General features: G+C 46.4%; 2 protein-coding genes across 5 annotated transcripts in view; one reads left to right on the top strand and one right to left on the bottom strand.

Moving 5' to 3' along the window:
• Nucleotides 1–3,609: 3,609 nt before the first annotated feature.
• Nucleotides 3,610–6,952, top strand: S100B (S100 calcium binding protein B). Its single transcript, XM_061348132.1, has 3 exons — nt 3,610–3,840; nt 5,024–5,176; nt 6,052–6,952. The coding sequence occupies exons 2-3, from the start codon at nt 5,039–5,041 to the stop codon at nt 6,190–6,192; spliced, it is 279 nt and encodes a 92-aa protein (XP_061204116.1). The 5' UTR covers nt 3,610–3,840; nt 5,024–5,038; the 3' UTR covers nt 6,193–6,952.
• Nucleotides 6,953–13,355: 6,403 nt separating this feature from the next.
• The window catches only part of DIP2A (disco interacting protein 2 homolog A), a 96,768-nt gene continuing 83,826 nt past the window's right edge, over nt 13,356–26,297 (bottom strand). For 2 of the 4 annotated variants that reach the window (XM_061348128.1, XM_061348131.1), the window contains 13 exons: nt 26,014–26,135; nt 25,581–25,692; nt 25,257–25,366; nt 24,632–24,762; nt 23,668–23,836; nt 22,533–22,703; nt 21,034–21,156; nt 19,899–19,960; nt 17,959–18,016; nt 17,433–17,507; nt 16,841–17,015; nt 15,547–15,670; nt 13,356–14,337 (listed from right to left, as the gene is read on the bottom strand). In XM_061348128.1, the coding sequence (XP_061204112.1) occupies nt 14,085–14,337; nt 15,547–15,670; nt 16,841–17,015; nt 17,433–17,507; nt 17,959–18,016; nt 19,899–19,960; nt 21,034–21,156; nt 22,533–22,703; nt 23,668–23,836; nt 24,632–24,762; nt 25,257–25,366; nt 25,581–25,692; nt 26,014–26,135 (1,685 nt within the window). In that variant the 3' untranslated portion in view covers nt 13,356–14,084. The remainder of the gene's footprint in view (nt 14,338–15,546; nt 15,671–16,840; nt 17,016–17,432; nt 17,508–17,958; nt 18,017–19,898; nt 19,961–21,033; nt 21,157–22,532; nt 22,704–23,667; nt 23,837–24,631; nt 24,763–25,256; nt 25,367–25,580; nt 25,693–26,013; nt 26,136–26,297) is intronic. The other 2 variants (XM_061348129.1, XM_061348130.1) reach the window with 2 other exon arrangements.

The raw sequence follows: 26,297 nt of genomic DNA, 5'->3' as shown, positions 1-26,297 counted from the left end.
CTGCAACAAGCACCAGCCCAATTCCCAGATCATAAAATCATAGAATCCCAGACTGGTTTGTGTTGGAAGGTACCTTAAAGCTCATCCAGTTCCAACCCCTGCCACAGGCAGGGACACCTTCCACTAGAGCAGGGTGCTCCAAGCCCCTGTGTCCAACCTGGCCTTGAACACTGCCAGGGAATGGGGCATTCACAACTTGCTTGGGCAACCCATTCCATTACCTCAACACCTTCACAATAAAGAGCTTCTTCCTTATCTCCAGTCTAAACTTGCCCTGTTTCAGTTTGAACCCATCACCCCTTGTCCTATCACTACAGTCCCCGATGAAGAGTCCCTCCCCACCATCCTTGTAGCTCCCTTCAGATACTGGAAGCTTCTCTGAGGTCTCCACACAGCTTCTCTTCTCCAGGTGCTCCAGCCCCCTACATGTGTGCTGGTGTTTCTGCTTCCGGGCATCACTCGATGAAGCCCATAGCTCCCCTCTGGCTAATGTGTTTGGGGGTTCAGAAACAGACATGGTGCCCATGGCACAGAGCCAGGGAACCTGCTCTCTGCAAGGCCGCTCTGTGTGCTGGGACTGCAAGCACAGCCCTGTGGAGGCACAAGCCCTTTTCCCCCTCCCACCCAAATTCCTCTCCTTTTCTCCCAGTTCAATGACTGCCAGCCTTTGTCTCGTGGTCTGGCAGAGCCTGGTGCCACACACACCAGAGGGACAAAGAAATAAGTGGCTTTTCTCCCTGAGCCTGCCATGAAGAGCCCACATTGTGTTTTACTGGGGAGAGGGAGGCAGGCAGAGGGCTGGAGTGTTTTGCTCAGCCTTCGACTCTGTAAAACCCTCTGTTTCCTTAAACACATCTTCCCAAAGCTCTGGCAAGGAAGCAGTGACCCTGAGGGAAGGAGCCCCAGGGTTACACTGTCCTGGTCAAAGATCAGGACCATGAATTCTAAAACAGAATCATAGAACCCCAGCCCGGTTTGTGTTGGAAGGGACCTTAAAGCTCACCCAGTTCCAACTCCTGCCACGGGCAGGGACACCTTCCACTAGAGCAGGGTGCTCCAAGCCCCTGTGTCCAACCTGGCCTCCAACACTTATGAAAAACGGAAGCAGCTCTCTAGGAAGCACTAAAAGCAAAAGCATCTCTTAGCCCCACACCTGTGCCCTGGCTTCCTGGACTTTCACAGCCTGGATCCGGGACAACCCAGGCCAAGAGAGCAGCGTTTGCTAGGATGTGAGCGTTTGCTAGGTGTGTTTGAATGCATTCCAGGGACGTTGCCTGGAGCTGGTCATTAGCAGAGGCAGGAAAGGACCAAGGTTTCTGGTGTTCGCACCGGATCCTGCTGCTCCTTCCCATGCTATCAGCCAGTGCAGCAGCTCATTCCAGATCATTCCCTGTAAAATATACAAGTCAGAATTGGGGTGCAATGGACAGGAAGAATAAGCAGGAAAGAGAATGTCAAGACTGTTCAGGCTTTGATCTGCCAAACGCTAAATTTTCTGTTCCCTTCTGGGAAAAGGTCACTTTCAAGAATGAAATCAGGAAATGGTTTAACAAGGCTGAGCCAGCAGCTTGTCTCTGAGCAGAAATGGTGTGTTTGAATGCATTCCATGGCTGAGCGAAGAGATCTGCAAATCGAACCAAGAGAAATATCATTTCACAGAGTCATAGAATAGTTTGGGTTGGCTTTCCCCAAACCAGTGTTTAAAGCTGTTACAAAACCTTCCAAGAGCTGATGTAGGGAAATGATCAGTGTGGACAGGTCTCTTGCACACGGTACATGGACATGGGTTAGTGGTGGACTTGGCAGTCCTGAGGTAAAGGCTGGACTTGAGGATCTTAAAGGTCTTTTCTAACCTGGCTGATTCTGTGAGTCTAACCTGCCTTCTTGGTAACAGTGCTGATGTGTTCCAAGTCACCCTGAGCCTGAAATTCATCACAGACATAGGATCATGGAATAGTTAGGGTTGGAAAGGACCTTAAGAACATCCAGTTCCAGCCCCCCTACAATGGGCAGGGACACCTCACACTAAACCATGTCACCCAAGGCCTCGTCCAACCTGGCTTTGAACACTGCCAGGGATGGAGCATTCACAATTTCTTTGGGCAACCCATTCCAGTGCCTCACCACCCTTACAGGAAAGAATTTCCTCCTTATATCCAATCTAAACTTCCCCTGTTTAAGTTTTAATCCATTACTCCTTGTCCTATCACTACAGTCCCTAATGAAGAGTCCATCCCCAGCATCCCTATAGGCCCCCTTCAGATACTGGAAGGCTGCTCTGAGGTCTCCACGCAGCCTTCTCTTCTCCAGGCTGAACAGCCCCAACTTTCTCAGCCATCTTCATATGGGAGGTGCTCCAGTCCCCTGATCATCCTCGTGGCCTCCTCTGGACTTGTTCCAATAGTTCCATGTCCTTTTTATGCTGAGGACACCAGAACTGCACACAATACTCCAAGTGAGGTCTCACAAGAGCAGAATAGAGGGGCAGGATCACCTCCTTCGACCTGTAAAAGCAGTTACTGATCCTGCACTGCAATGAGAAAGGCTTAAATGGAAACACACCACATCAGTAACAGCAAACAGCTTCAGCTGTGGCTCATCCCACCTCAGCTTGGGAAACAGCTCGGCTAGGCAATGAAACACAGTGAAAACCTGCTTTCCTCAGCCAGTTCTCTGTGTTTATCAACCACCCCATTGTACTGAGCAAGCTGCTCTTGCTGCTTGTCTCCTGCTTCCCTCCAGATCCCAATTCCCTGCTGGGCTGCCCACTGGCTCCCACAGAGCATCACAGAATCAACTGAGTTGGAAAAGCCCTTTAAGCTCATCCGGTCCAACCATTCCCCAGCACTGCCAAGGCCACCACTAACCCATAGCACTGAGGGCCTCCTCTACACGGTGTGTGAACCTGCCATCGGGTCTGTGCATCAGCCTGCAGGGGAGTCTGTGATGGAAATGGACACTCACAGCTTTTGGGTTTCAGTACAGGGACATCTAATGCCTGCAGTGGCTGCCTGGACTGGCAGAGGACTTCTCAGCAGCACCACATCTGTGGCTGTGACATGGACAACATGGTGCATGCAAGGAGGAGGTTCCTGGTTCCCCCCGTGCCCCAGCATGTGTCACAGCCACTGGCCAGGTGACAGCCCCATAACCCAAACCCACCTGATGTGGCTTTTTGTGAGGGCATGGCCAGGCACACCCCAGAACCTGGCACTTTCCCCACATCAGGGAGGCATCAGGGAGGAGGTGTGGCTGCTGCCAGCTCTGTCCTTCAACCCCTTGCAGCCTGATACCATCACAATTCCCCCCCAGAGCATCCCACTGACCCCAGATGCCGGGTGGCAGAGAAGACACAGTCAGACCCATCTCAGAGGTGCACAGCAAAGCTACAAGAGGCTGCAGGCACAAGCTGCCCTGATGGATGTTGCCATCACAAGCAAAGGAAAACCTCTGCCCCAGAGGACACCAGGGGCAGCCCTAGGACCCTATCTGCAGGGACAGGGTGCTCCATCCTTTGCATGTTCCTATCCCTGGCTGTGGGGCCCAGCCCTGACTCTCAGTTCATTGCCTTCACTGTGGCAGAAGCAGCAGCACAAGCTGCTCTCCTGCTGACTGCCCAGCTCTTTTGGCTCCTCACAACGGTGGCTTTCTCCTGAGCAGCTCCCACACTGGCAGCCGTGGGCTGGCAGCGAGTCAATGCATCCCTGTGTGCATCCTTGTGCCGGGATGGCTCCGGATGCCCCCGCCCTCCGCTGCCATTGGCACTGCAGGCAATAAGAAGGCAGCGAGTCCCCTGGACGGGCTGCACTGCTGTGTCACAGCCCCGACGCCAGCACGGAGGTGAGAGGGGCTGCGGGGGGCCGGGGCACCGGGATTTGGGGGTCTTGCTGCCATGGCAGGGGTGGTGTGGGGGCACCACTGCAGCAGGGAGCTGAAACCCTCCTCAGCCTTGCAGAGAGGAAGCAGCAGGGCATGAGCATGCAAAGGGCTGTGAGGATGCATGCCTGAAGGGCTTTAGGAGTATTTCCTACCTGACTGGAGACGGTCCCAATGACTGGGCACTGCCTGTGACACAGAGAAGGTGTCGGCTTGGGACTCATGCCACAGGATGACAGTGCTTTCAGCATCCAGCCTTGTCAAGGTGAAATGGGAGCCGGGCTGCAGGGCAGGAGATGTTTATCCGTGGGGTATGAATGAGCTGAGTGCCAGACTAAGACTTGCCCCCCTCCCAGCATCAGTGCATTCTACAGCTTTTGGGAAGGGGGTTGTGCATCTCTCCCTTTTAGATGAGTGTCTCACTGGTTGGTTTGTGAAACCTGCAGGAAACGCTGCAATCCCAGTGGTTAACATTCCAAAGAATCTCCACATCACGGGAGGAGGGGGGTTACAGGAGATGTGCTTAGCTTGCCCTGCTGGCACTCATCAAACCCAGCTCCTGGCTGGGTTCCCCTGAGCGCTCTGCAGGCATGAGAGGCGGAGGTGAACGTGCCTGTGACAGAGGGGACAGCAGAGCCTTCCTGAAGCTCCCTGTGCAGAGATGAAACCCCTGCCTGCCCCTCTCCCAGGCAAGAACAACGCAATGGGTTAAGCAGCAGGAGCCAAAGAAGACATGAAGTGACACATAGCATCTGCTATACAAAGAAAACGCAGGAGCACCTTGCTGCAAGGCACCAGGGCTTTGCAGCCTCTCCTCGTTTGCTCTCCTTCCCTCTGACCATGCAGACACCCAAGGTGTCAAACTCACAGCAGTCCCAGAGGGTATGTCCGCTCCTGGTGTCCTGTGCTGACTGGGCACTCCTCCTGTTGTAGCTCCCCATCCCTCCTGGAGGCAGAGCTGAGGTTTCTCAGGATCTTCCTCCCTGAAGTGAGTGCTGCCAGTGGGGCTTTTCAGCAGCATGGATTGAGTTTGGGGTCCAGTGCTGCCCATGCATGGGGGAAGCCTTGGGGCAGTCACACTTGCAATGGAACGGGCATTTCTGGAGCTGTCCCAGACTAATGCACCCATTGCTCCCTCTGACCCCAGAGCCACATTGCAACCATGTCTGAGCTGGAGAAGGCCATGATTGCCATCATTGATGCCTTCCACCAGTACTCGGGGAAGGAGGGAGACAAGCACAAGCTGAAGAAGTCAGAACTGAAGGAGCTCATTAACAATGAGTTGAGCCATTTCCTTGGGGTAAGTACTGCACCCCATGCAGCTGACCAGCTCCCAGGCTCTGCTAACCCTATCTCCCATGGGAAACGAGCAGGGGAAGGGGAAGCTGGAGGAGCAGTGCACTGAACACTTTGTTCCTGCTCCACAGGAGCAGCCATTGGAAAAACAAGGGCAACAGCCTTCACAGGGAGCTCTGGTTTGGGTTGAATACTAGGGAAATCAGGCTGGGAGAGCTGGGCTGCTTCAGCCTGGAGCACAGAAGGCTCCTTAAGGGGAGACCTCAGAGCAGCTCCAGTGCCTCAAGGGGCTGCAGGAAACCTGGAGAGGGGCTTTGGACAAGGGCCTGTAGGGACAGGACAAGGGGAATGGCTTTAACCTGCCAGAACAGGGGAGACTGAGATGAGCTCTTAGGCAGAAGCTCTTCCCTGTGAGGGTGCTGAGGCGCTGGCACAGGGTGCCCAGAGAAGCTGTGGCTGCCCCATCCCTGGCAGTGTTCAAGGCCAGGTTGGACACAGGGGCTTGGAGCAACCTGCTCTAGTGGTGGAAGGTGTCCATGCCCATGGCAGGGGTTGGAACTGGATGAGCTTGAAGGTCCCTTCCAACACAAACCAGGCTGGGATCCTATTGTTCTGTGAAATTTCCTTCCCTGGGAAGGGGGACAGCCCCAAGGGGCTCAAGATGTCTTTTCCCAGTGGAAGCTGTGGCTGTGATTCCCACTCCAGATGATGGTGCAGCACAGGGTGGTATCCAGCCCAGGTGGGGAACCATCAGCTATTAGGGATGTGTCTGAGCAGAGATTCAGCCATGAGAACATTTGAGAAACTGGGACACGGCACAGCTGGGCCTCGCTGTGATCCCCCCCCCCCAGCTTTGGCTGCCTCTTTCTATCCCTTCAGGAGATCAAAGACCAGGAGACTGTGGACAAAGTCATGGAAGCGCTGGACAGTGATGGCGATGCAGAATGCGACTTCCAGGAGTTTGTAGCCTTCATTGCAATGGTCACTGCTGCTTGCCACGAGTTCTTTGAGCATGAATGAGCTGGTGGGAGAGAGGTGAGCACCTCCCGCTCATGCTGGAGAGGAGCAGAGCAGCAAGTTCCTCTGGGAAAATGACTGGAGTTCCTTGGAGTTAAGCTTGTGCTAGACTTAAGCAGCTTATTAAGTTCTACGGCTTTGTGAACAAGAACCCCCTACATGGTTCAGGGAAGTGCCCACCTGGCTGGATGTGGTGTGAGAATGCCTTGTCTCCAGCTCCTTCCATGCTGCTGTATGCCAGGGATGTGCACAGGGCTGGATGATGCTGTGATCCAAGCTTGCTTGCAAAGGGAAAAGGGGAATTCAGGGGCCGAAGCAGGAGGTGATGCAGAGAGGCTGGTTACAGAAGCCTGGTTCTGGCCTGAGCAGAAAGGCTCCTGTTGATTCCCATGGGCTCTGACTGCCCTGTGCATGGCACTAACACAAACAGCACAGCCCGTCCCTGTCATGGGGCTCAGCAGAGCTCACACACTTCTTGGTAAATTGAGACACCCTTGGCTTGAAAGGCAAAGCATAACTACCTAACAGCCCAGGCTCTTCTCTTGACAATGAATCCTCCTGCTTTGAGCAGCCTGCAGTCTGGAAGCAAAAGTGTATGAGGCTCCTGCCTTAGGGACAGCCGCTGGGCCTGGAAGCGCCTTGGTAAGGTCTCCAGGCTCAGTCAGAAGGCATGAAGGGATCTACCCAATGTGACCACAGTGCTTTAACATAGACCAGAGCCTCCAGTGTGTGGAAATGGTGAGAATAAAATGTTGGTTTGGTCTCTGGTGAAAAGCGTGTCCTTTTGTTCCATGCAGCTCCCCAGCTGCCTGCACTGTCACAGGAGCCTCAAGCACTGCTGCAGCTCATGCCCCTGGGTTGCTTGTTGGGCATGGACCCTTCAACTCTTCCCTGGCATCACTGTGGCTGTCAGACTGGCAGATGTACCTGCAAGGCCAAAAGAGCACAATGTACCTCCATGGGGCTGCTGCTGTTCAGGATGTGCACACTGCCAACAAGGGTCATCCAGGGCTTGCACTGGTGAACCTTGGCAAGGCCAAAACTAAACCTAAGACAATTCCCCTGAAGCCTTGTCCAGTGCACTTGCTGTGCAGTTTAGCAATAGCTCTGAGTTAGGCATTCGTGGCTAGCAGCATCTATAGTGACAAATCCACAACAAAGATGCCCACAGATGTTCTTTCTACCTCATTACACATTTCATTATGATTTCATGCACAAAGTGACATGTCTTTGCACAGGGACCATCTTGCTATTCTCATCTGCCTCCCCCAGGCTGTAAAAGGAGACACTTGGGCAGACATGCACACAAAAAAAGACAATGTCTTGTACTGCATCTGCAATTAAAACCCAGCTATGCCATCCCAGGGAAGTGTCAGTTTGCTGAGAACTTGTTTAGCATCTGAGTTACTTCCACCGCATTTTTAACATCCTCATCTTGATTCAGCTGTTTCCAACACTTCCACAGACCTGAAGCAGTGTGGGAGGACAATGAATGGGGAAGCTGCCTGTCCCAGTGTCCCCAAGGTTAGGCAGGGTTCATGGGACCCTCTCTTAAGCCTGAATCTGAGTTCAGCAGAGGGCTCAGATGCTTCAGCACAAGGTTCTGCTAGTGAGGCTGCCTGGAAGGTCTCCAAGTCCCACTTGCCTTCCGTCTCACCTCACCAGCAGTGCTCCCATGGTGAGGAATCCTTCCCCAAGACTGAGTGTTTTCAGCAACTCCGCACAGCTGTGCAGCAGCATGGCTTGAAGCCTGCAGAGCCAGGGAGACACGGAGCAGGCTGTCCTCATTCCCCTTGTGAGCAATGACAGTAGGAGCAGGGAGTGACACAGCACAGGTATGCGTATTTATGGCACCACCACTTCTGGGAACTCACAGAGTCTTTAACCTGGCACAGGAGAATCACAGAATCGACCAGGTTGGAAAACACCTTTAAGATCATCAAGTCCAACCTGTACCCCAGCACTGCCAAGGCCACCCCAAAACCATGTCCCTAAGGCCCTTGTCTACACGGTTGGGAACACTTCCAGGGACAGTAAAAATGCCTGACCACCCTTTGGGGAAGGAATTGCTCCCAATATCCAATCTAAACATCCAGAGCTTGTGCCTCTTGTCAGGTGTGGGAGGTACACCTGCTCTGACAAGGGCTGGACAAAGACAGGACAAAAGCCCACAGAAACTTCCCACCACAGACAGAATCCCAGGAAAACACCCCATACAGCTCTTTCTTGTCATACCCACATGGTGGTGGTTAGTTGGTCAGATCCCCCCAAAAACCCACACTGGGTCTGAATGTACTGGGAGTGCTGATCATTGCTGTGAGCACACCTGAAAAGCATTCTTCATCCTGTTACCTGTCAATGGAAACACATCCAGGCTGAATCATTCATGGAATGACAGTGAGACAGATAACAGATCTCCAGAACAAAACATGCTTTTTCCACAAATCACCTGCAAATTAACTGTGGATTTTTACAGACCCCAGGAAGGAACATTCCCAACCTTGCTGGACGGAGTAAAACCATGGCACAAACAAAGCACTGCACGTTTCCCACACCTTGAGAGCTCCACGCTGTGATGGCACTGAGATGTGCTCCTCCATCCCAGCACCGCAGTGACATGGAAGCACCTTCCTGCTCCCTCTGTATGTTACACTGAAAAACGTGCTTCCGAAAGAAGTGGCAGTGAAAGACCCACAGATTGAAGTTGTTACCCAACAGATATAAAATCAGAAGGATGTGTTGCACTGTACTGCAACATTTGGGGCATTAAGAGTGCATTTGCAGGTTTTCCACTGTGAAGTACTCTCAACACTGGATTTTATGGTACAAAGTCCGAAATCATCTGCATCCCCACCAGTGTGGACTGCAAGGGGAAGGCAGCTGACAGAGCAAGGAAGTAGAAGAGCAAAATGGGAAGTTTTTTAACCAAACCAAACCACCTCCAAAATGATTCAGCAGCAACCTGATATAAACCCGATCTTTCAAAACTATACAACTTCATAAACTATAAACCTGCTCTTTAAAAGGCCACTTTTGTATTTGCTTGCCACTGAAATCTTGATTCTGCATGTGGGCACACCACATTCCAAGTACAGACAGAACCACCACGGACCCGTTACCTGGGTTTGGCAGAGAAAAATGCCAGAAGTAAAGACAAATCACTATCGTGCAAGCAAAGTTTTAAGGAATGCTAGAAGATCAGCAAGTATTTTTCATTTTCATAAGCAAACTTTTATGTTTAGGTGAGAACAGGATGAAAAAGGGACTGAAGGAAAAGACAGTGGTGTATATTATTTTAATAACATGTATTGAAATAAAAAGACAGAACTCTGCTTATATATGGCACTGGCATAACTGAACTGGAAATGAGCCCCAGCATGCCTAGTTCCTCCTGAACAACACAACTGGTCACCAAACAGGATTTAAAGACTACAACAAAACTTTACATTAGAATTTGTCATGAAAAGAAACTGCCTTAGAAACACCTCATCTGAAATACCTGACCATGGAAATATCTAAAGAATATTCACCAGCTGAATAGAAACACCAGTTCAACAAAAAGAGTTAAACCTTAGTATACCCAGCATCAAGTAAATCCTCAAGTGCAAAAAGTTAAGAGCATTATGTAATGCGGTTGTGTTAGCTGTAAATCAGTTCTTAGATGTAACCTAGTTCTGTCATCCACTGACATGGTTTCTGGCCCGATACACTGCAATGCTTTGTATGTGCAAGCTTTCGGGAAATTCACTTTCTGGCCTTAAAACGGAGTTGTAAATATGCTCTAGAAACCAAAACCAGAAGCCTCTCAAGCAGATCCTTAAAGTGCATACAACATGTTTTCATACAATTGGCAGGGAAATAGCATTAAAGTAATCAGGGACTTGGTACAGAGAACTGGGGAGATGGAACAGAAAATTAGGACTGTGCACTTCAAATGAACTCAGTGCTTCCTTTTTTCCTGCTATTTCCTAGGTAACAACAAGGATTATATAAAGGCGTAGAGTAGCCTCATAGCAGCGTTGCTGCTGTATGGAGCTTATGTCAGTACAAAGCGCTGGCTCACAAGGAACACTGGCTGCAGTAACAGCAGTTTTAGTAATGTTTGCAAAGTCACTCAGCACTCGATGGAGTCCAATCTCACACCCCAGAGTAAATCTGAAGCGTGATGCCTGGACAGCAACCCTTTTGTGGCATCGTGCCTCATTTCTTCAGCATGGTGACAGTGAAGGGCTCAGAATTCCCTTGTTACTACATTTTACGTTCCTGAAATATCAGGTGTAAATAAATAAATAAATTCTTGCACCTCTGTTACATGCTGACATTTTAAATGTCAAACTCATTCAATCTAAGATGAATGACAGATTTTTGGCACCTTTCTTCATTAGTTTTGAGAAAGGTGAGTGAAGTTACTCTGGCAGCAAAACCTACAATGCTTTAAAAGCACTTCATAGACAGCATTATCTTCATGCCAAGTACAACGCCTTGCTGTAATTAAGAAACCCGAAAAGGCTCAAAGATGCCATCTTCTCACCATGTACAGTGCTTTTAAAAACAAACCATGTTCTGCAAGACAAATTCACGTTTGTTTCCTAAGCCCACTGTTGGTATAAATCTGTTTTCTGTGCCACTTCCCTTGCCTCTTCCAAAACCTTTGCCTTCATTTAATAGATTACACCTTCATTTATTTCCACACGCAAAGCAGCATTCCCCATTCAATCTGAGTTAAAGCAGGTGCTTTGGTCAGGAACCCCTGGAAGTCTGTGTCAGAAAATGCTGCTGACACCAAACAAAACCACTGGGGCTTGTGAGCAAGGGGTAACCACAGAGGGTTCTGCACAGCAGTGACTGCAGGGAGCCTCAGCACATTCCTATGCATGTGCTGTGCCCCACAGATGTCTTTGCGTTGAACTTCACATCACATTTGGAAACATGGTCTCCTCCAGCACATCCTTCTCCTTCGGTAAGAAGTAAACCAGACACTACCTCCTGTGAGACACGTTGTGGGGGACCAAGAACAGTTCTTGTTTCAGTGGCTTCTACACCCTTCCCACCTCCTGCTGCTGCTTCGGGTCACCCTGGTGCTGCTGTTTCTGCTCCTGCTTTTCATTACCACCCAGTGCTTTTGCCTCGGTGGCTATGGACCTGGGTCTACCAGGCCTCTCCTCATCCTGCTGGTGCTTGTCACAGTGTCTTTCCGAGACAGAAACCCTGGCAGACGCCCGGTTGCAAAGCAAGCAGTGCGTCCTCATGCCGAGCCGCAGGTCCGCGGCCCTACAGAAGGCTGTGCCGCAGACCGAGCAGCGCTGAGGCTCCCGCGCCCCGTGCGTCTTCAGGTGCTGCGTGAGGGCTGCCGCCTCCTTGAGGCCTTCCCGCAGGCGGAGCACACGGAGCTCCTCTCGCCCGCCTCCAGGAGCGGAGATGCAGGGCAACGTGGGACTCGGGGATGAACGCCTTGCCGCAGAGCCCGCAGCCGTGCGGCCGCTCCCCGCTGGGCGTGCGCTTGTGGAGAACCAGCCCCGAGGGGAGGGCGAACACTGTGGCTCCCGGCGGGCAGCGGCACGGCTTCTCCCCGCTGTACACACGGCGGCGCTTGGCCTGCGCGAACACCTTCCCGCACTGCTTGCACCCGTGGGGCCGCTCCGCCAGAGCCCAGCCCCGGGACACCGGCCCGGCCCCATGCGGAAGCGGCGGCGGCGCACGTTGGAGACGGCAGAAAGTGGGGTGGAGCGGCCGCCATTTTGTGGTGCGCCTCCTCTCCGTCAGGGGAGGGTGACAGCGGAGGCGCGGCGGAGCCGCGTCCCTGCCGGTGCCTCTGGTGCTCCCTCCCTTGGTGCTGCCCCGGCGCGGTGTTGTACGGCTCAGCGCTGGCTTTGCTGTGTGAAGTAAGTGGGGCCTTGCTGAGGGAATGGATGTTTCCCCCCACTTGTGTGTGTGGTAGTTGCCAGTTGAGCGGAGGAACCCCCCCACAGGGTAGTGCCGTGCCCCAGAGCATGGCGATATATACTGAGAACAGAGTAAAGTCGGGAACATCCAGGCTTTGAGGATGTGCAATTGCTTTAATTGTAACGAAATTCTGCAGCAAAAAGGCTCTTCAGGCATTAAACCTCTCCAAAACACTGGTGAAAATTGCACTACGGAGGAGCTGCGGTTTTGATCTAGCAGTATTTCAGCACTCGGCAAGCCAGACTGTTTTGAACTGTTTAATGTGCTTTCTGCTTTAGGTTTAGTTTACAAGGCAACTCGTCTCACTGCCACCTATAGCTCAATACAAAAATCTCACAATGCTTTATGTGCTAAAAAACTACACTGTTAAAATGGGGTTAGGTAGTTCTTTCACCAGCTGTTCTGTCACAAGCAGTGTCCCACAGCCCACTGTTAGAGGCTGCTGTATTTAATAAGTTACTCAAGTTCTGTACATAATTACAGTCAGAGTATGCTGCTGTATGATACACCACAGCCAAACACCACAAGGGCAAAGAACTACTGTAGATGGAAGCTTCTTGTTGAAGATTTTACAGTTCACATTTGACAAATTCGATACCCTCGTACTGGGAGGGTGACATCCATCTTCCTTAGGCACTGATCCAGGCAGAATTGCCTTGCAGAATAACCTGGCTCTTCTGCCAAACTCATGCATTATATATATAAAAGAAATTACGTAGCTCTTCAACAACTCTATAAAAATAATTATTTGTTAGTCTCCAGATACATGAAGTATTAGAATCACTTCACATTCTGAATTAGGTTTGCTGCAGTATTAGATCAGGCAGAAACTTCGTAACTCTCATCAGCTGAGTGTGAGCCAACCAACTGGATATTGCAGCTTGAACAAGACAGCCTGAATCATAGAATGGTATACAGTGCTGAAAACCAAGGCAGTCTGTACCACATCAGATCAAGCTAGCTAACACTGAGTATAGTTTCCATTGGTGGGGAAAAAAACCCCAGTAAAAGCACTATAATAAATTTTAGCATAGGATGTTCAGGGAAAACATATTGTAAGACCATGCTTCATAAACATTTCTATGAACCATTCAGAGATTGTTGGCTTTGGAATGAGTTTTCAGATACTTGTTTTTATGCAGGGCAGAACACAGCTAACGCTATGAAAACAAGCAACTTGAAGTTACAACAGTAAGAGCAGTGAAGGCTCCTGCATCGAGTGGTTAAAAGTGGATATTAATTTATATTTTATTACAAAGTTTATAGCATTACAGAGTCCGGCATGGCACAGTAAGTAACGTTTTTACAGCTGCAGTATTTGTTTTTGCTTGGTATAAAAAAAGCTGAACAGCAGCATAACTGTTGTTATATTGACTCTGGGATTGGACTGAATTTCTTCTGAATGGGGGCAAGTCAGTGTTTCCAAATAAAAAGGCTGCATTTTTTAAATCGCAAATATGTGCAAAATTCCTTTCATTACAGTAGCGAATATGGCAGAGATGTCTGCAGTCTTAAAAGTGATGCCTGAACCCAGATACTGCCAACATATTGCAAACAATCACATGGAGGGTGAACTCCAAACGGGTACTCACGACTCAGTACTGTTTCCAGGAGTTGTCCTCACAGCTGGTGTTTTCTCCCCACCCCACTTTATGTCCTTTTATGCAGTGCATCAAGTACTGACATTCAGAATTAGTGTAGAAAAACCACTGGTCCATCACAGTTCTCACAAGCTTCCTTCAGGAATTCAGTAAACTCTCCATCCTAAGTCAGCCACAACTGTTACAATGGATTTATGAAAGCAAATGCAATCTGAGAGATGAACGTCTGTGAAGAGGAGCATCTCCATTTCCCTTTCAACAGCTTTTAAAACCACAGAAAATGGGTTCCAATGTTACTATTTGGAAAGTCCCTTTATTTTGGTGCTTTAGCCTTGGTGTGATTTTTCTCTTTCACATGTTGTAGGCAACATAAATAGGATCCAATTGGTCAGCTAAAAACCCGTCTCTCAAGTGCATCCTTTGTTTCTCACCACGGGAATTGATAGGAATAACACCGGGGTCCACAATGACTACAACACCTACTATGAGATAATGCTCTTCCAGAACCACGTTTGTTACCAGAGCAACCAGGTCCAACGCTTCTTGTTCCGAGCCTTCCAACTCCACAACCACCACAAGCAAGTTGGTCCATGTAAACACAGCACTGTTGGCATGATACAAATAGAAGTGGTGAGAAAAAACTACAGTCAAATGAAGCCAGTTATCAGAGAAGGACTCACTGGAAAGACATTTTGTAAGGACTTGAACAATATAAGAAATGAGAACACGTGATAGAATATTAATGTGAAAATATTAATATATCAGGAAGTGTGAAAACTAAGTTCTTGGGATATTCTGCCACTGTTAGTTTTAATTGTCCATGTACAAAATATAAGTAGGTCATTTTCTCTTAGATGTCCACAGTCGTGTATTTAAAAGTCCTTTGCCCTTGTGTATTAAAACAGGAAGATTTTACACTTGGTGTGTGTACACATGATTAAAGTACCTGTGTAAATCTTCAGAATCATCTATGGAAAGACAAAACCTGCCAAAGCTTACAAGTAAACATTGCCACTTTGAGATTGAAGAGAACCTAAAGCCAAGTGGCATATATCATCCGTTAACATGTGAGAATAATGTATGTTAGGTGAAACCATTCAAGAAATCATAGTATAATTTGGGCTTGAAGGGACCTTAAAGCTCACCCAGTTCCAACCCCTGCCACAGGCAGGGACCCCTTCCACTAGAGCAGGGTGCTCCGAGCCCCTGTGTCCAACCTGGCCTTGAACACTGCCAGGGATGGGGCAGCCACAGCTTCTCTGGGCACCCTGTGCCAGTGCCTCAGCACCCTCACAGGGAAGAGCTTCTGCCTAAGGGCTCATCTCAGCCTCCCCTGTTCTGGCAGGTTAAAGCCATTCCCCTTGTCCTGTCCCTACAGTCCCTTGTCCAAAGCCCCTCTCCAGGTTTTCTGCAGCCCCTTTAGGCACTGGGAGCTGCTCTGAGGTCTCCCCTTAAGGAGCCTTCTCCAGGCTGAAATCCTGAAGATGTGTTTACCACATCCAAGCATGTACATTCTGACAGAGTCAGGGAAGTCAAGGCTGTGCGGCCCTGTTCCCATCCTGCCATTCCTGTCTTTCAGATTATGAAGATCAAACTCACATAAAGGTGTGGGTTTTATTTTGTTTTTAGCATTGGAGGCAGGGTCAAGAGGGACATAATATTTCAGTTACTCTTACTGCAGCAGTTTCTGTGCAAACTTTTGTTGAGTTCACTCTACAGCAAGCTCTCAGTCTAAGCTCTGTTCCACAAAGCTTAATTTCTGCTGCTTTAGAAGAAATAAAAGAATACAGAAAAGTAATACTGAGGCTCTTACCATTCTGCAATGCTTTTATGTGCTCTTATTACAGAGGTCTCTATATCAATGGGATGGTACCTCATTCCTCTGAGCTCCAGTGTTTCATCCAAAGAGCCCACCACATACAGGGCATCATGCCTCTCTGCAACATAGCACAGACATTAGAAACACCATCAGACCTACAGAACAAACATGGTCATTTGTATGTGCTTATTCCCGATGTTCTAAGGTGCTTCCTAGGAAGAAGAGTCTGTAATACACATCAAGCTCTACCATTTGGAGAGAAGAGGTCACGTAGCACTTCTGCCTATTGACTCCAAACAAGTGAATTCAGACTAAAAAGAATTTCTGGGTAATCTGATTCTGTCCCTTTTCTCATGTAATCTCAAGTCATAAATCCATTCAAGATACACTGTTAAAGCATCTTTTTGTCCCACTCTTCTTCCCAGAGAACTTCTCTCCTCTGATCGATAAGAACGCTTTCCAATTTCCAGAGGTAACTTTCATTTTTCTTTTCAAAACCAGCTTACACCCACTGCTTTCATACCAGCAATACTCAGCTTCTGTTCCCCATAGTTAATTCAGTGAGAACAGCCTATCTCCTCCTCAGCCTTAGCTTTGCTAGGTTAAATAAGCAAAGCTGTCCTAAGGCCATGCTCTCCTCATTGCCACGTCCATCCAGTAACTCTGCTCAGTTCAGCTTTGGGTTTTCTGGCACCTGTTTTATAATTCTGTCCAACCATGTAACTTGAGACAAAAAGCAGACTTGTGTTTCCTGCATACTTGGCTGTGATAATTCACCGTATATAGCCTCTCAAATGCTGACAAACTCAAGGACAACTGGGATTGTTCCACAGGGATAAAAATCTCTATATGAGTTTTCAGAAAGCTCCAAGGCACAAAACCTTGCTATAGTAATATGCTGCCTTCTCACCTCTCTTCCTTTGTGAATGCCTGCTCACAGATTCCAATTTCTCAACTACCAGCCTTCTCAAGAACAGGGAGCCTTTTCACTTTGAACGGTGGCAGAAACACAATTCCACCAAAGCATCCTGTGCAGAGCTGTGCCCTGCAGGTTAGGTCACTACCCGAGAAAACGAGAGAGGGGGAAAGCTCAGAGCCCCTTGGTCGAGTGTTTTATCATGCTCTACCAGCTCTGAAGGGTAGCAAGTAATGAACGGTTCCTATTACATCCAGCACAGGATCTGGTGGAAGTCAGGATAAACTTGCAGGACAGCTTTCTCTTTGCTAGCTCAACTACCCCAAGTAGTTTCCAACACATGCCTCTATAAGCACATTTGGTTTCTCTCACCTCCACTAGCATCAGTAAGTTCTGTTCTGCGCAGAAAGCCAAGGTACCCAGTCCGAGCCCATATGGTCTGAGTGTCTCCAAAACTCAAGCGAGCAGTAAAGTGATCAGCGTGCAGTGCCTCTTCACCATACACTGTGTAGTAACCAGTAGCATTGTGTGGGCTACTCACCCATATCTAGGAGATAAAAACAGAAACAAGCAACAAACCAAAAGGGAATAATTCCCTTAGAAACACTGGTTATTTTGCCAGACCCAGGCAGCAGCATTTCCAGATTTACAAGATCTGTTGCACTGACAATTTTGTTGCTCCTAAAATGCCAGGAGTAGTTTTATTAAAATAAGTCATTAACTTCTGCCTCAGAGAAAATGACCAGGAAAAAGGAGTAAAAAAGAGTTTTATATACATATATATGCATAGTTTGGCAGGGGAGGGAGGAAACCATGCAGATGTACATACAAGTATGTAAACTGTTCCAGCTCTCTGCAGAGTTCATTCACTTGCCACATTAAGGTGATTAAGAGGTAGGCATTCATCTGATATGATTTATCTATATATTAAATCACTACAAGTACAGCAGCAACAAAGCTTTACCTCTCCTAAATGCGAGTCTCCCAGAGGTCCCTTGGTTTCTGTGTGTGCTATGATGACCTTGACTCCTGGAAGAATCTGGAATAAGAAGCAAAGAGAAATTAAGAGAACTTGAATTCATCAAAAGAAAAGTTAATGCAGAGCCACAGAAGTCAACAATCTGTGCAGTCTTCTCTTTCTGCTCTTCTCTGTATCATTGCTGTCAACCATATCTTCCTACCAAGTTGCTCAATTTTTTCAAGTCCAAGAACTATTCTGCAGCTTTAGACTTGAAGTTTGTTTCACACCTGAAAAATGCCTTCCACATGAAGGCCCCTGATGTTTTCAGTTTTAGCAACATATCCTATTGCTTCACTTCCTGCACCTGCCTTCATTTTAATAGCTGTTCACTTTGCACTCTCTCTAATGCCTCTCCTAGACATACTGTGATTAATGAAGCTTGTTGTACAGATTTTGTACTGAGGTCCAGCTGAAGCAGCTCACTATCCAGGTACTGGCCATGAAGAGGAAGGGTGCTCCAAAGTCTCACCTTCCCAGACTCCATAAGTGGCAGACTGTGCGGAGAACCTCTCTCTACCAAACGCACCCTGTAAAAATAAGAGAATACATTTGTACAAGGATTTAGGAACTTAAATAGATGTGTTCAAGTAGTACCCTATCCTTAGCTGCACTGACCAAACTCTTACAATGCCATCCAATTTGCTCAGTTATTCACAATGCAGTAAGTTAAAAGAGTTCTAGCTGTCTTCAAGATTTCTCTATTAGCATTCCCTCAGACCATGTTTCTTTAACGAAGCAGAATCAGCTCTCTGGAGAGAGGAGTAACTGTTTCCAACAGAGCTTGAAGGTTGCAGTTCCACCAGCCTTTTACATTCACCTTCTTTGTTGGCCTTTGTGGCACCTCTGCTTGCCACACTGACCCATGGCAGAGAGGCAGTAGGAATTACAGGAAGTGAAGAGCAAGCAGCCTAAACAGAATTAAGTGACACCATGCAGCACATCAGCAGCGTAACTTAGGAAGACAGCACATTTGCAGAAGGAACAAGAATTGAGTGCAGTAGGAGAGGCATACAAGAGAGGCAGCTCCTATACATCATGTCATATTAGACTATCCCTACACCTATAGGCTTGAGCTAACACAGTGGCAGCTTTGAGGCTACAGCTGAACTTGGTTTGAAAAGGAATATATACCATGCAAGTCATAGTGATACATTCAAGAAGGAGAAAATGACTGTAGTTTACATTGATCTGTTCAGATGCCAAGCAGGGTCATGCTAAACGTGGTGAAGAGCTTGTCTTCGAACAGCTAAGATTTAAGCTTGCAAAAATTAGAGATGAGTTAGTCACAAAAGCTCCCAGTTAACATAAGCCCCTAATTTAACATTATCAATTTAAAAGAAAATAAAGCAAATGCTTTATTTATATTTTATTTATCAAGACACAAGTCTTGATATGCTTCTTAAGTACAGAAACAAATACATATGTGCATGCACCCTGCTAAACTTAGTGTCTTACTCTAACCTTGGTGCTGCCAGCACTTGTGTTAACTAACTGAGAGACAAGTTAATATGAAAATTATGACTACAGAATTACCACTGATAGAATGATGTATTCCTGGCAAGTTTCCAGGTGACATGTGTGTACACATGTGCACATGTGTGTGTGTGTGTGTGTGTTTTGATATCCTGTAGTAGAGGCCTGACATCAATTTATTGGGTCTGGGAAGGCTGAGGGGATTGAGTTGCTTTTGTGTGAAGGGAAGAGTCAAAAAACACCAACCCACAAATCAAACCAAACAACTAAGGGAGATTCTAATTTACTTTTTCCACTACTTAAAGGACCATTAGAGAGAACATGGAGCCAGACTTCTTGGACTTGCTCACTGTAAGGAGAAGAGGCCAGCAACATAATATGCAGAATGGGAAGTGCCACTAAGGAAGACTTCCCCTGAGTGGGGTGTCAGTCTCATAACACAACACACACACACACAGAAGGAGCGTTTCTATTCTTGGAGATGTTCTGTACTGAACTGCTCCTGGACCTCAGTAACCTCATAAAGTCTTGAAGCTGGTCCTGCTTTGAGCAGGAGGTTGCTTGAGGGACATCAGAGATTCTGCCTACTCCAGATGTTACTGTGGCTCTGTGACTAACCACCCAGCTGGCAAAGTCACCTTTTGCTAAGCATATGACCAGGTAAGAAACAGCTAATGGGTCTAGATTATATGGGTCTGATGAACAGGCAGTAAGTTAAGAGAGGTTCTAGAGAGGAACAGCAGAACAAGTGATGGAGGAGTAGATGCTGGACCAATTCCAGCACAGAGCTGTCATCCTCTAGGATGAGGTTCCTTGTATATGGTGATGAGAGATTAGCTGCTGCCGAGAGCATTTCAGCAAACCAAGGCAATGAGGCTGAACTTTCTGCTCTACAGGAGGAGCATTAAATAGTTAATGCTTTAACATCATCTGTACCTGTCATGTCGAAGTGCTCTCATATCTACGTAGACTGTTGTTGGGTCTGGTCCTGCTGTTCCCTAAGAATAAGAAGGAAGAAACAAATTCAGGAGAAGCCAGAAAATTCTGTTCTCATTCTCACAGCCACGTAAATTCACAAATTCTTCTCCCTTTTTTACTGACACTTAAAGTGCTGCCCTAATCTATCAGTAGTGTAGTAAAATAGCCCCCTTACTAGAGGGACTGCCATAAAGCTTTGATGTTTTATGGAATCAGTAAATGAATGCACCAAGTGAAGTACATATTTATACTGTTAAGCCTTTATTTGGTAAGCACTTCCTGTAGAAACAGCAAGTGCAAAGCATGTAAGCATAAACCTATGAGGGCCTTAATCCCTGTCCCAAAGCTCAACTGTTCTGCTTTGTAACAGCTTTATTAACTTATAAGAAAATGTTTACTAACATTTAACAACATTTATCTAAAACATAACTCCAACCAACCCATATTTTGAGAGGGCTCCTGTCAGTAACAGCCTGGGCACAGGCAAAGCTTTGTTGCAGTCCCAGAAGAAACCTTCTGACCAGTTCTGGTGAGAAGTGTCCAATTTCCCACCATGAAAACAGGGGACTTTGTTTACTCCCCAGCAGAACTGAATCTCAAGAGAGCCACCAACTACTGTGAAATGCATATTAAAGCTACAAAAATAGGCAAAGCTTTGGTGACTGTCCCCCCTTCCCCCCAGTGCATTTCTCATTACGGAAATACTTCAAATGAGGCCACTTTGCCATCAGCTCAAGACTGTGCTGTTGGAGAATGTCTTTATGATAGTCCCTTGTACGTTCGTTCATAGCACTGCTGAGGCTCAGTGACACTGATGGCCGCACAAATGAACAGTATGAGCTTTATCTCTAGGAATATACCATTCAGTAACTTTAATCATTGCTATAGCTCCCTTCCTAGCTCGTTTGAGAAAGAGGTTTTGTACTTCAGCTACAAGTGCTCTTTGTGAGTAAGACTGAACTTCTTTAGAAGAAAAAAATCTCACTTTATCTATTCCAGATGACAACTCTCAAATGACAGACATTCATTACGGAGTAATACTGCTGAACCAGACTGACTTTAGGACATTACAAGCACACATGCATCACTATACCTGTTCAGCCAGCTTGCCCAGCCTGTTTGGCTGACAGCAGGACCACAAACAGAAGTAACAGAGGCCATCAAAGTGTGTGAAACAGAGAGAAAGGGGAAAAAAGAAAATACAAACAAAGAGGCACTGGAAACGTAAGATACACACAGTCAGACAGAAAACAAAACTCATACTGTTATACAGTGAACAGAAAGTTTCCATTTCACATTACTTTTACGCGTTTCACTGGGAAATATGGAAGTCCCAGTTAATAAGCAAGAAGAGTTTTAAGGCAGATAATGTGAGATGCCTATCGCCTTATCCCTCCTGCATCTGTATCTAAAGGCTGCTTGCAGCTTCTGAAACACCTCAGTAAAACAGTCAGTAAAGCTGGAAAACATTATGCATTTATTTGCATTCTAACTTGTATCAAACACCCATTCAGTTTGGCTATTCAGCTATAGCCATCTAAATTCCATGATTTAAAAAGTCAAATACAGGTATCACTTTGGGGGAACAGGGAAAAGAGGTTTAAAAATCCCCAAAGACACTAAGAAAGGGCTAACGAATGGAGAACAGAGATAAAAAAGGTATCAAATGAAGGAGAAGCTTCAGTCTTCACAGTTTTCTTGCGGTACTTTTCACACTGCCATTTAACACTCTGCAGAAAAACTGTTGGGGTTTTCCTCCCCCTTTGTGCAGTCTGAACAGCAACTATACAAACCTGGCTTTTAGAATCCCTATTTAGGCAGCCAATTCAGAAAGCTGTTCTTTTGCACTTGGCATCTGAAATGCCTTATTGAATGAATTTCATCTATATCCTTCCTATTTTTCCATCTACCGATTCATAAAATTGCTCTGGCCACATTTCTTTCTAACCATCTCTCTAGGAGTTGTTAAAATCCTTTTCTCCTTTAATATGTGTGACAGAAACCATAGAAACTATGATCTTCAGTCTGTGAAGTGGGGCTGTTTGTAGTTTATGGGCATATTCTCCCCCTCAAAGCTTCCAATTTATACCTTTAATTGTAAAAAGAAGTCCAACTCTCACATGAGGTGAGACAGATGTATTTGCATGTTGCTGATACTCATTTGAGATCTTGAGAAGTAAAAAACCTGCCATCCTTATCAATTTTCCTGGGACTTATTTACGGAACTCTTTCTTCCATTTAATTCAACATATACATAAGCTGTTTTTCAAACAGGCAAAACCTGAATGACACAAAAGCTGAAATATTTCATGTATTTCGGAACAGGAAGCTGTACTTAATACTACTTCTGCATAGTAGGACGGAAACAAGTTTCTTAATACTAGTCCTCGTTATTAGAAAGGAAAATCAATTGGTCCATTAGTACAGACCAGTGAAATTATCACAATGTGCATCTCCAAAGCTTATTTACTTGGTGATGAAGCAAGCAAGCAATGGAACTGTAGCTCATTAGAAAAGAACTTATATGAATGAACATGATTTCCTATAAAGTTCCCAGAGATTCTGTATAAGGAATAAAGAGTTTAATCTCACCTGTAAGCAAATTGCTACGTTGACCCTGCACCCAAACGTAGTGCTCACTGCACGAGCAGAGAGGCCCAGGTCTTTGAATAACTTGGAGAAAGATTGTGTTAATGTAATCCTTGGTCTCTCCTCTGCAACCACCATGCACGTTCGCACACAGGACAGGTTAACTCCTTTCATCTGAGAGGTTGGGTGAAGAAAACAACCTCTTAAGTTTGAAGTCAACAATTTTAGAACTAAGCCATTTCAATTCACAGAACAGAGGGACTTCCAAAACACTGGAATAACTGACATGAACTGGTTAAAACACTATACACACGGCCAGCACTCAGTTTGGCTCCATCGACCCAGGACAACCTTCTAAAACTGTGCCAGGAAGATTTGTGGCAGGGTTTTTTTTCTGCACAGGACACAAACTACTTGCATCGTGTAGCTGTAACCCAGCCACTCATCATTCTGGGCTGAAAACCCCACAAAGTGTCATTGTTTCACAGGGCTGGGCTCACAAGGGACCTGTGCACCCCAGTTCAGACGCAAGCAGAGTGTCTGAGACATTAGTAGCTCTCATCAGCATGAATGTGAACCTGTAGCAACTGGTTGTGGGCCAAGATTCCCTCAGTGAGAACAGAGGGACAGAGTTTGCTATCTATACTGAGAATAAGTACAATGAAGCCACTTTCTTGTGCACAACAAGCTGCCAGACATTCCCAGTGGAAGTCCTGAGCAGCTTAGTTACTACAGCCGTGGGAACTCTCCTGCCACTGAGACAGAGGCGGCTCCTCAAGGAAATACAGTTTCAGTTAAGAGATACCTCTAAAAAATAAATGGATCAATTATCAGTTACTATCAATTACTGTGTAATTGTTGCTGCTAGGCAGATAACAGCCATTTCAGAAGTCAATACCCAGCAAGCAGCATAGAGGTGGCACAAATAAGTATAGCTGAAAACAGAAGAACTTCTCTTCTTCCCCACCAGAAACCTGAGAGCTGAAACTTCCAGCAGTCTCAGTGTTTTCCAAAAAGCAAGTCATAATTAAAGGCTTCATAAACACTTATGGCTCCATCTTCTGCAGGCTAAAATGAAAGATTTCAGAAAGATACATGTATTTAGATGTCAGTATGTTGAAAAATGAAGTCCACTCACCCGAAGTATATCAGTCTGTGTTCCAAGCCCTTTGGTGCACATCTCCATCACAGAGTAAGAGCAGAACGTGACGCGCACTTTATACTGACTGACAGCAGACAACCAGATGGACACGTTGCTCTCTAGTTCCAGAGGAGGGACTAGAATAGACTGATGACCTGAATAGACACTAGGGAGAGGAAGAAATAGAAAGATGAAAACTTCAAGCCAGCATATAAAAAGCCAAAAGTTACATAAAGTCATAATGAAGCAAATACAGGAAAACTGAGAGCATGGAATCTACCTGAACTTCACAGAGTGGTTTGTGTTGGAAGGGACCTTAAAACTCACCCAGTTCCAACCCCTGCCACGGGCAGGGACACCTTCCACTAGAGCAGGTTGCTCCAAGCCCCTGTGTCCAACCTGGCCTTGAACACTGCCAGGGATGGGGCAGCCACAGCTTCTCTGGGTACCCTGTGCCATTGCCTCAGCACCCTCACAGGTCCTAAGAGCTCATCTCAATCTCCCCTGTTCTGTCAGGTTAAAGCCATTCCCCCTTGTCCTATTCCTACAGGCCTTTGTCCAAAGCCCCTCTCCAGGTTTTTGTATTAGGCACCAGAGCTGGTCTGAGGTCTCTGCTTAGATTCCCTCAGAAAGAATGTGAAATAAATCTGCAACAGTCAGAACCTTGGGGGTATTGTACAAAGATACAGTTTACCCTCAAAAGACTTTAAAAAGATTTATTTATGTGAAAAAGACAGTGAAGTCCTTTTTTTTCTTGGATTTGGTATCTGCTTAATTCCACTTGCAAACCCCAAGTTACTCAAGTAACTTACATGAATTTTGTTACCCCAAAATGTACATTATGAAATACCTACAAGAAAGTTAATTTGGGTTTCTCTGACAGTTTTAGCCGTTGACTGTTCCCTGGGATTCTAGAGAAGGCTGGGAATGCATGGGCGAGCCTACGATCCAAAGGACGTACCTGCACAAACACCACAGAGCAAATCCCAAGCCACAGTAAGGGTCAAGACAGATGGCAATCTGACGTGAAGGGTACAGCTCACACTGTAGCTTTATAGAGCGACATAAGGCACTTGTAGCTGCATGTGACATCTGCAGGATGAAAAGAGGTGCTCTCAGGGGCTTTAAACCAAAAAGGGTATCACATGAAATACAGAAATGTTTGCTGTAGAAGACAAGGCAACATGTAGGGGTTTGGGTGTTTTTTTTAAGCACCTTTAAAACACAAGAAAGGGATATAAGCCCAAAAGTTCACAGGTACTTTTCATGCTAGCGGCCAATGACATCTGTCATGACACTGAATGATGCTAAACAACATCTCACATCTCTATTACAAATTGCAAAAGAAAACATTCATGAACTTAATGACAAACACACTCCATCAGTCCCCTTGGTGATTCTTCACACAAAGCCAGTAAAGGCTGAATGCCTCCAAAAAGTGCATCAGTAAGTGTTGATGTCCTGCATCTGAACGCTAAGATGCTCTGCTTACATTTCTGTATTTCTTCTCTGGCAGGAGGAATGAATGCAGAATATACCTGCATATAAGGAAATGAAGTAGAATAATCTCTCTCTTGTTACTCTACCTTTACTCCTGCTAATATACCAGTAGTAGACACACTGAAGTCCAAGTATGCCAACATATCTGGAGACGCAGGTCTGAAAATACCAGCCAGCTTCTTTTTAGGCATATCATCTATTTAAAACACAGAACAAGAAGAGTACCCTAGTATTATTTTGCAAAATACAGGACAAAAATGTATCTTGACAGCATTACCACCAGATGCTTGCTATGGTTTCTGGACAGCTATTTTGATGCAATGTTAAATACATCCATTCAGTTAGGAAGTTATGGTGTAACAAAAGGAAGAAATCAGTCTTCAAACTGGATTTTAGCAAACATTCTGTACCTGTATCCAAAATAGTGGGCCATGTCTTAATATCTACAGCTGCTGCAGCTTCCTTGGACTTCAGCAGTTTCATTATCGCTTGTGTGGTCAGTATACAGGCAGACTTACTGACCTGTAAAAGACACAGCATCAAAACCGTGTATAAAACTAACGAATGAATGCTAATGTAATTTCATATCCAGCCAGATGAGAGAACCAGTAAGGTGAATAGATGAAAAATCCCCATTGGAAATGAAGCAAAATCACAATCACAACAACAGACAGAACATTTTAAATGAGTTGTAAAAAAAGGTACTCACTGAGTCAGCCACAACATACTGATTATTTCTTTTCATGCCTTATTTTATATGGACTATGGCAAAACAATTTATCAGGCTGCATCAACCATCCTGCACCTACCAAAAGCACTAGAAGGGGGATGCCTTATACATACCTCTACAATCATTTTGACAGTGGGCAGAGTGGTAGCAAGGTTCTGTGGATGAGGTGGGCGAACGGTGATAGGTACACAGCCAGCATATAAGCAGCCATAGAAAGTTGCTATTAAGTCCACTCCTGTAAAGGATATTTGTAAAATTAAAGCCATTTTTTATGAGAACGAAAGGCCAAACTCTTTCTCCAAAATCAAAACACACCCAGTTTCTTTTACTAAGAGGGAAGGATTTGTCACAAAGGTCTCTTCAAATCAACAGGGTGTTCTTAGCCATGCATCATTCT

This window comes from Neopsephotus bourkii, unplaced genomic scaffold (genome assembly GCF_033783945.1).
Source record: "Neopsephotus bourkii isolate Nb327-2 ecotype Australia unplaced genomic scaffold, CSIRO-AGI_Nbou_v1 NB_335, whole genome shotgun sequence".
In the NCBI taxonomy this organism is placed as follows: Eukaryota; Metazoa; Chordata; class Aves; order Psittaciformes; family Psittacidae; genus Neopsephotus; species Neopsephotus bourkii.
This window is presented reverse-complemented; position numbering and strand designations above follow the sequence as displayed.

Excerpts from the sequence above, each read along its gene's own strand:
- S100B (XM_061348132.1), top strand. The coding sequence starts at position 5,039 with ATGTCTGAGCTGGAGAAGGCCATGATTGCCATCATTGATGCCTTCCAC. Across the intron at positions 5,177-6,051 it reads AGTTGAGCCATTTCCTTGGG|GAGATCAAAGACCAGGAGAC; the intron begins GTAAGTACTGCA and ends CTATCCCTTCAG.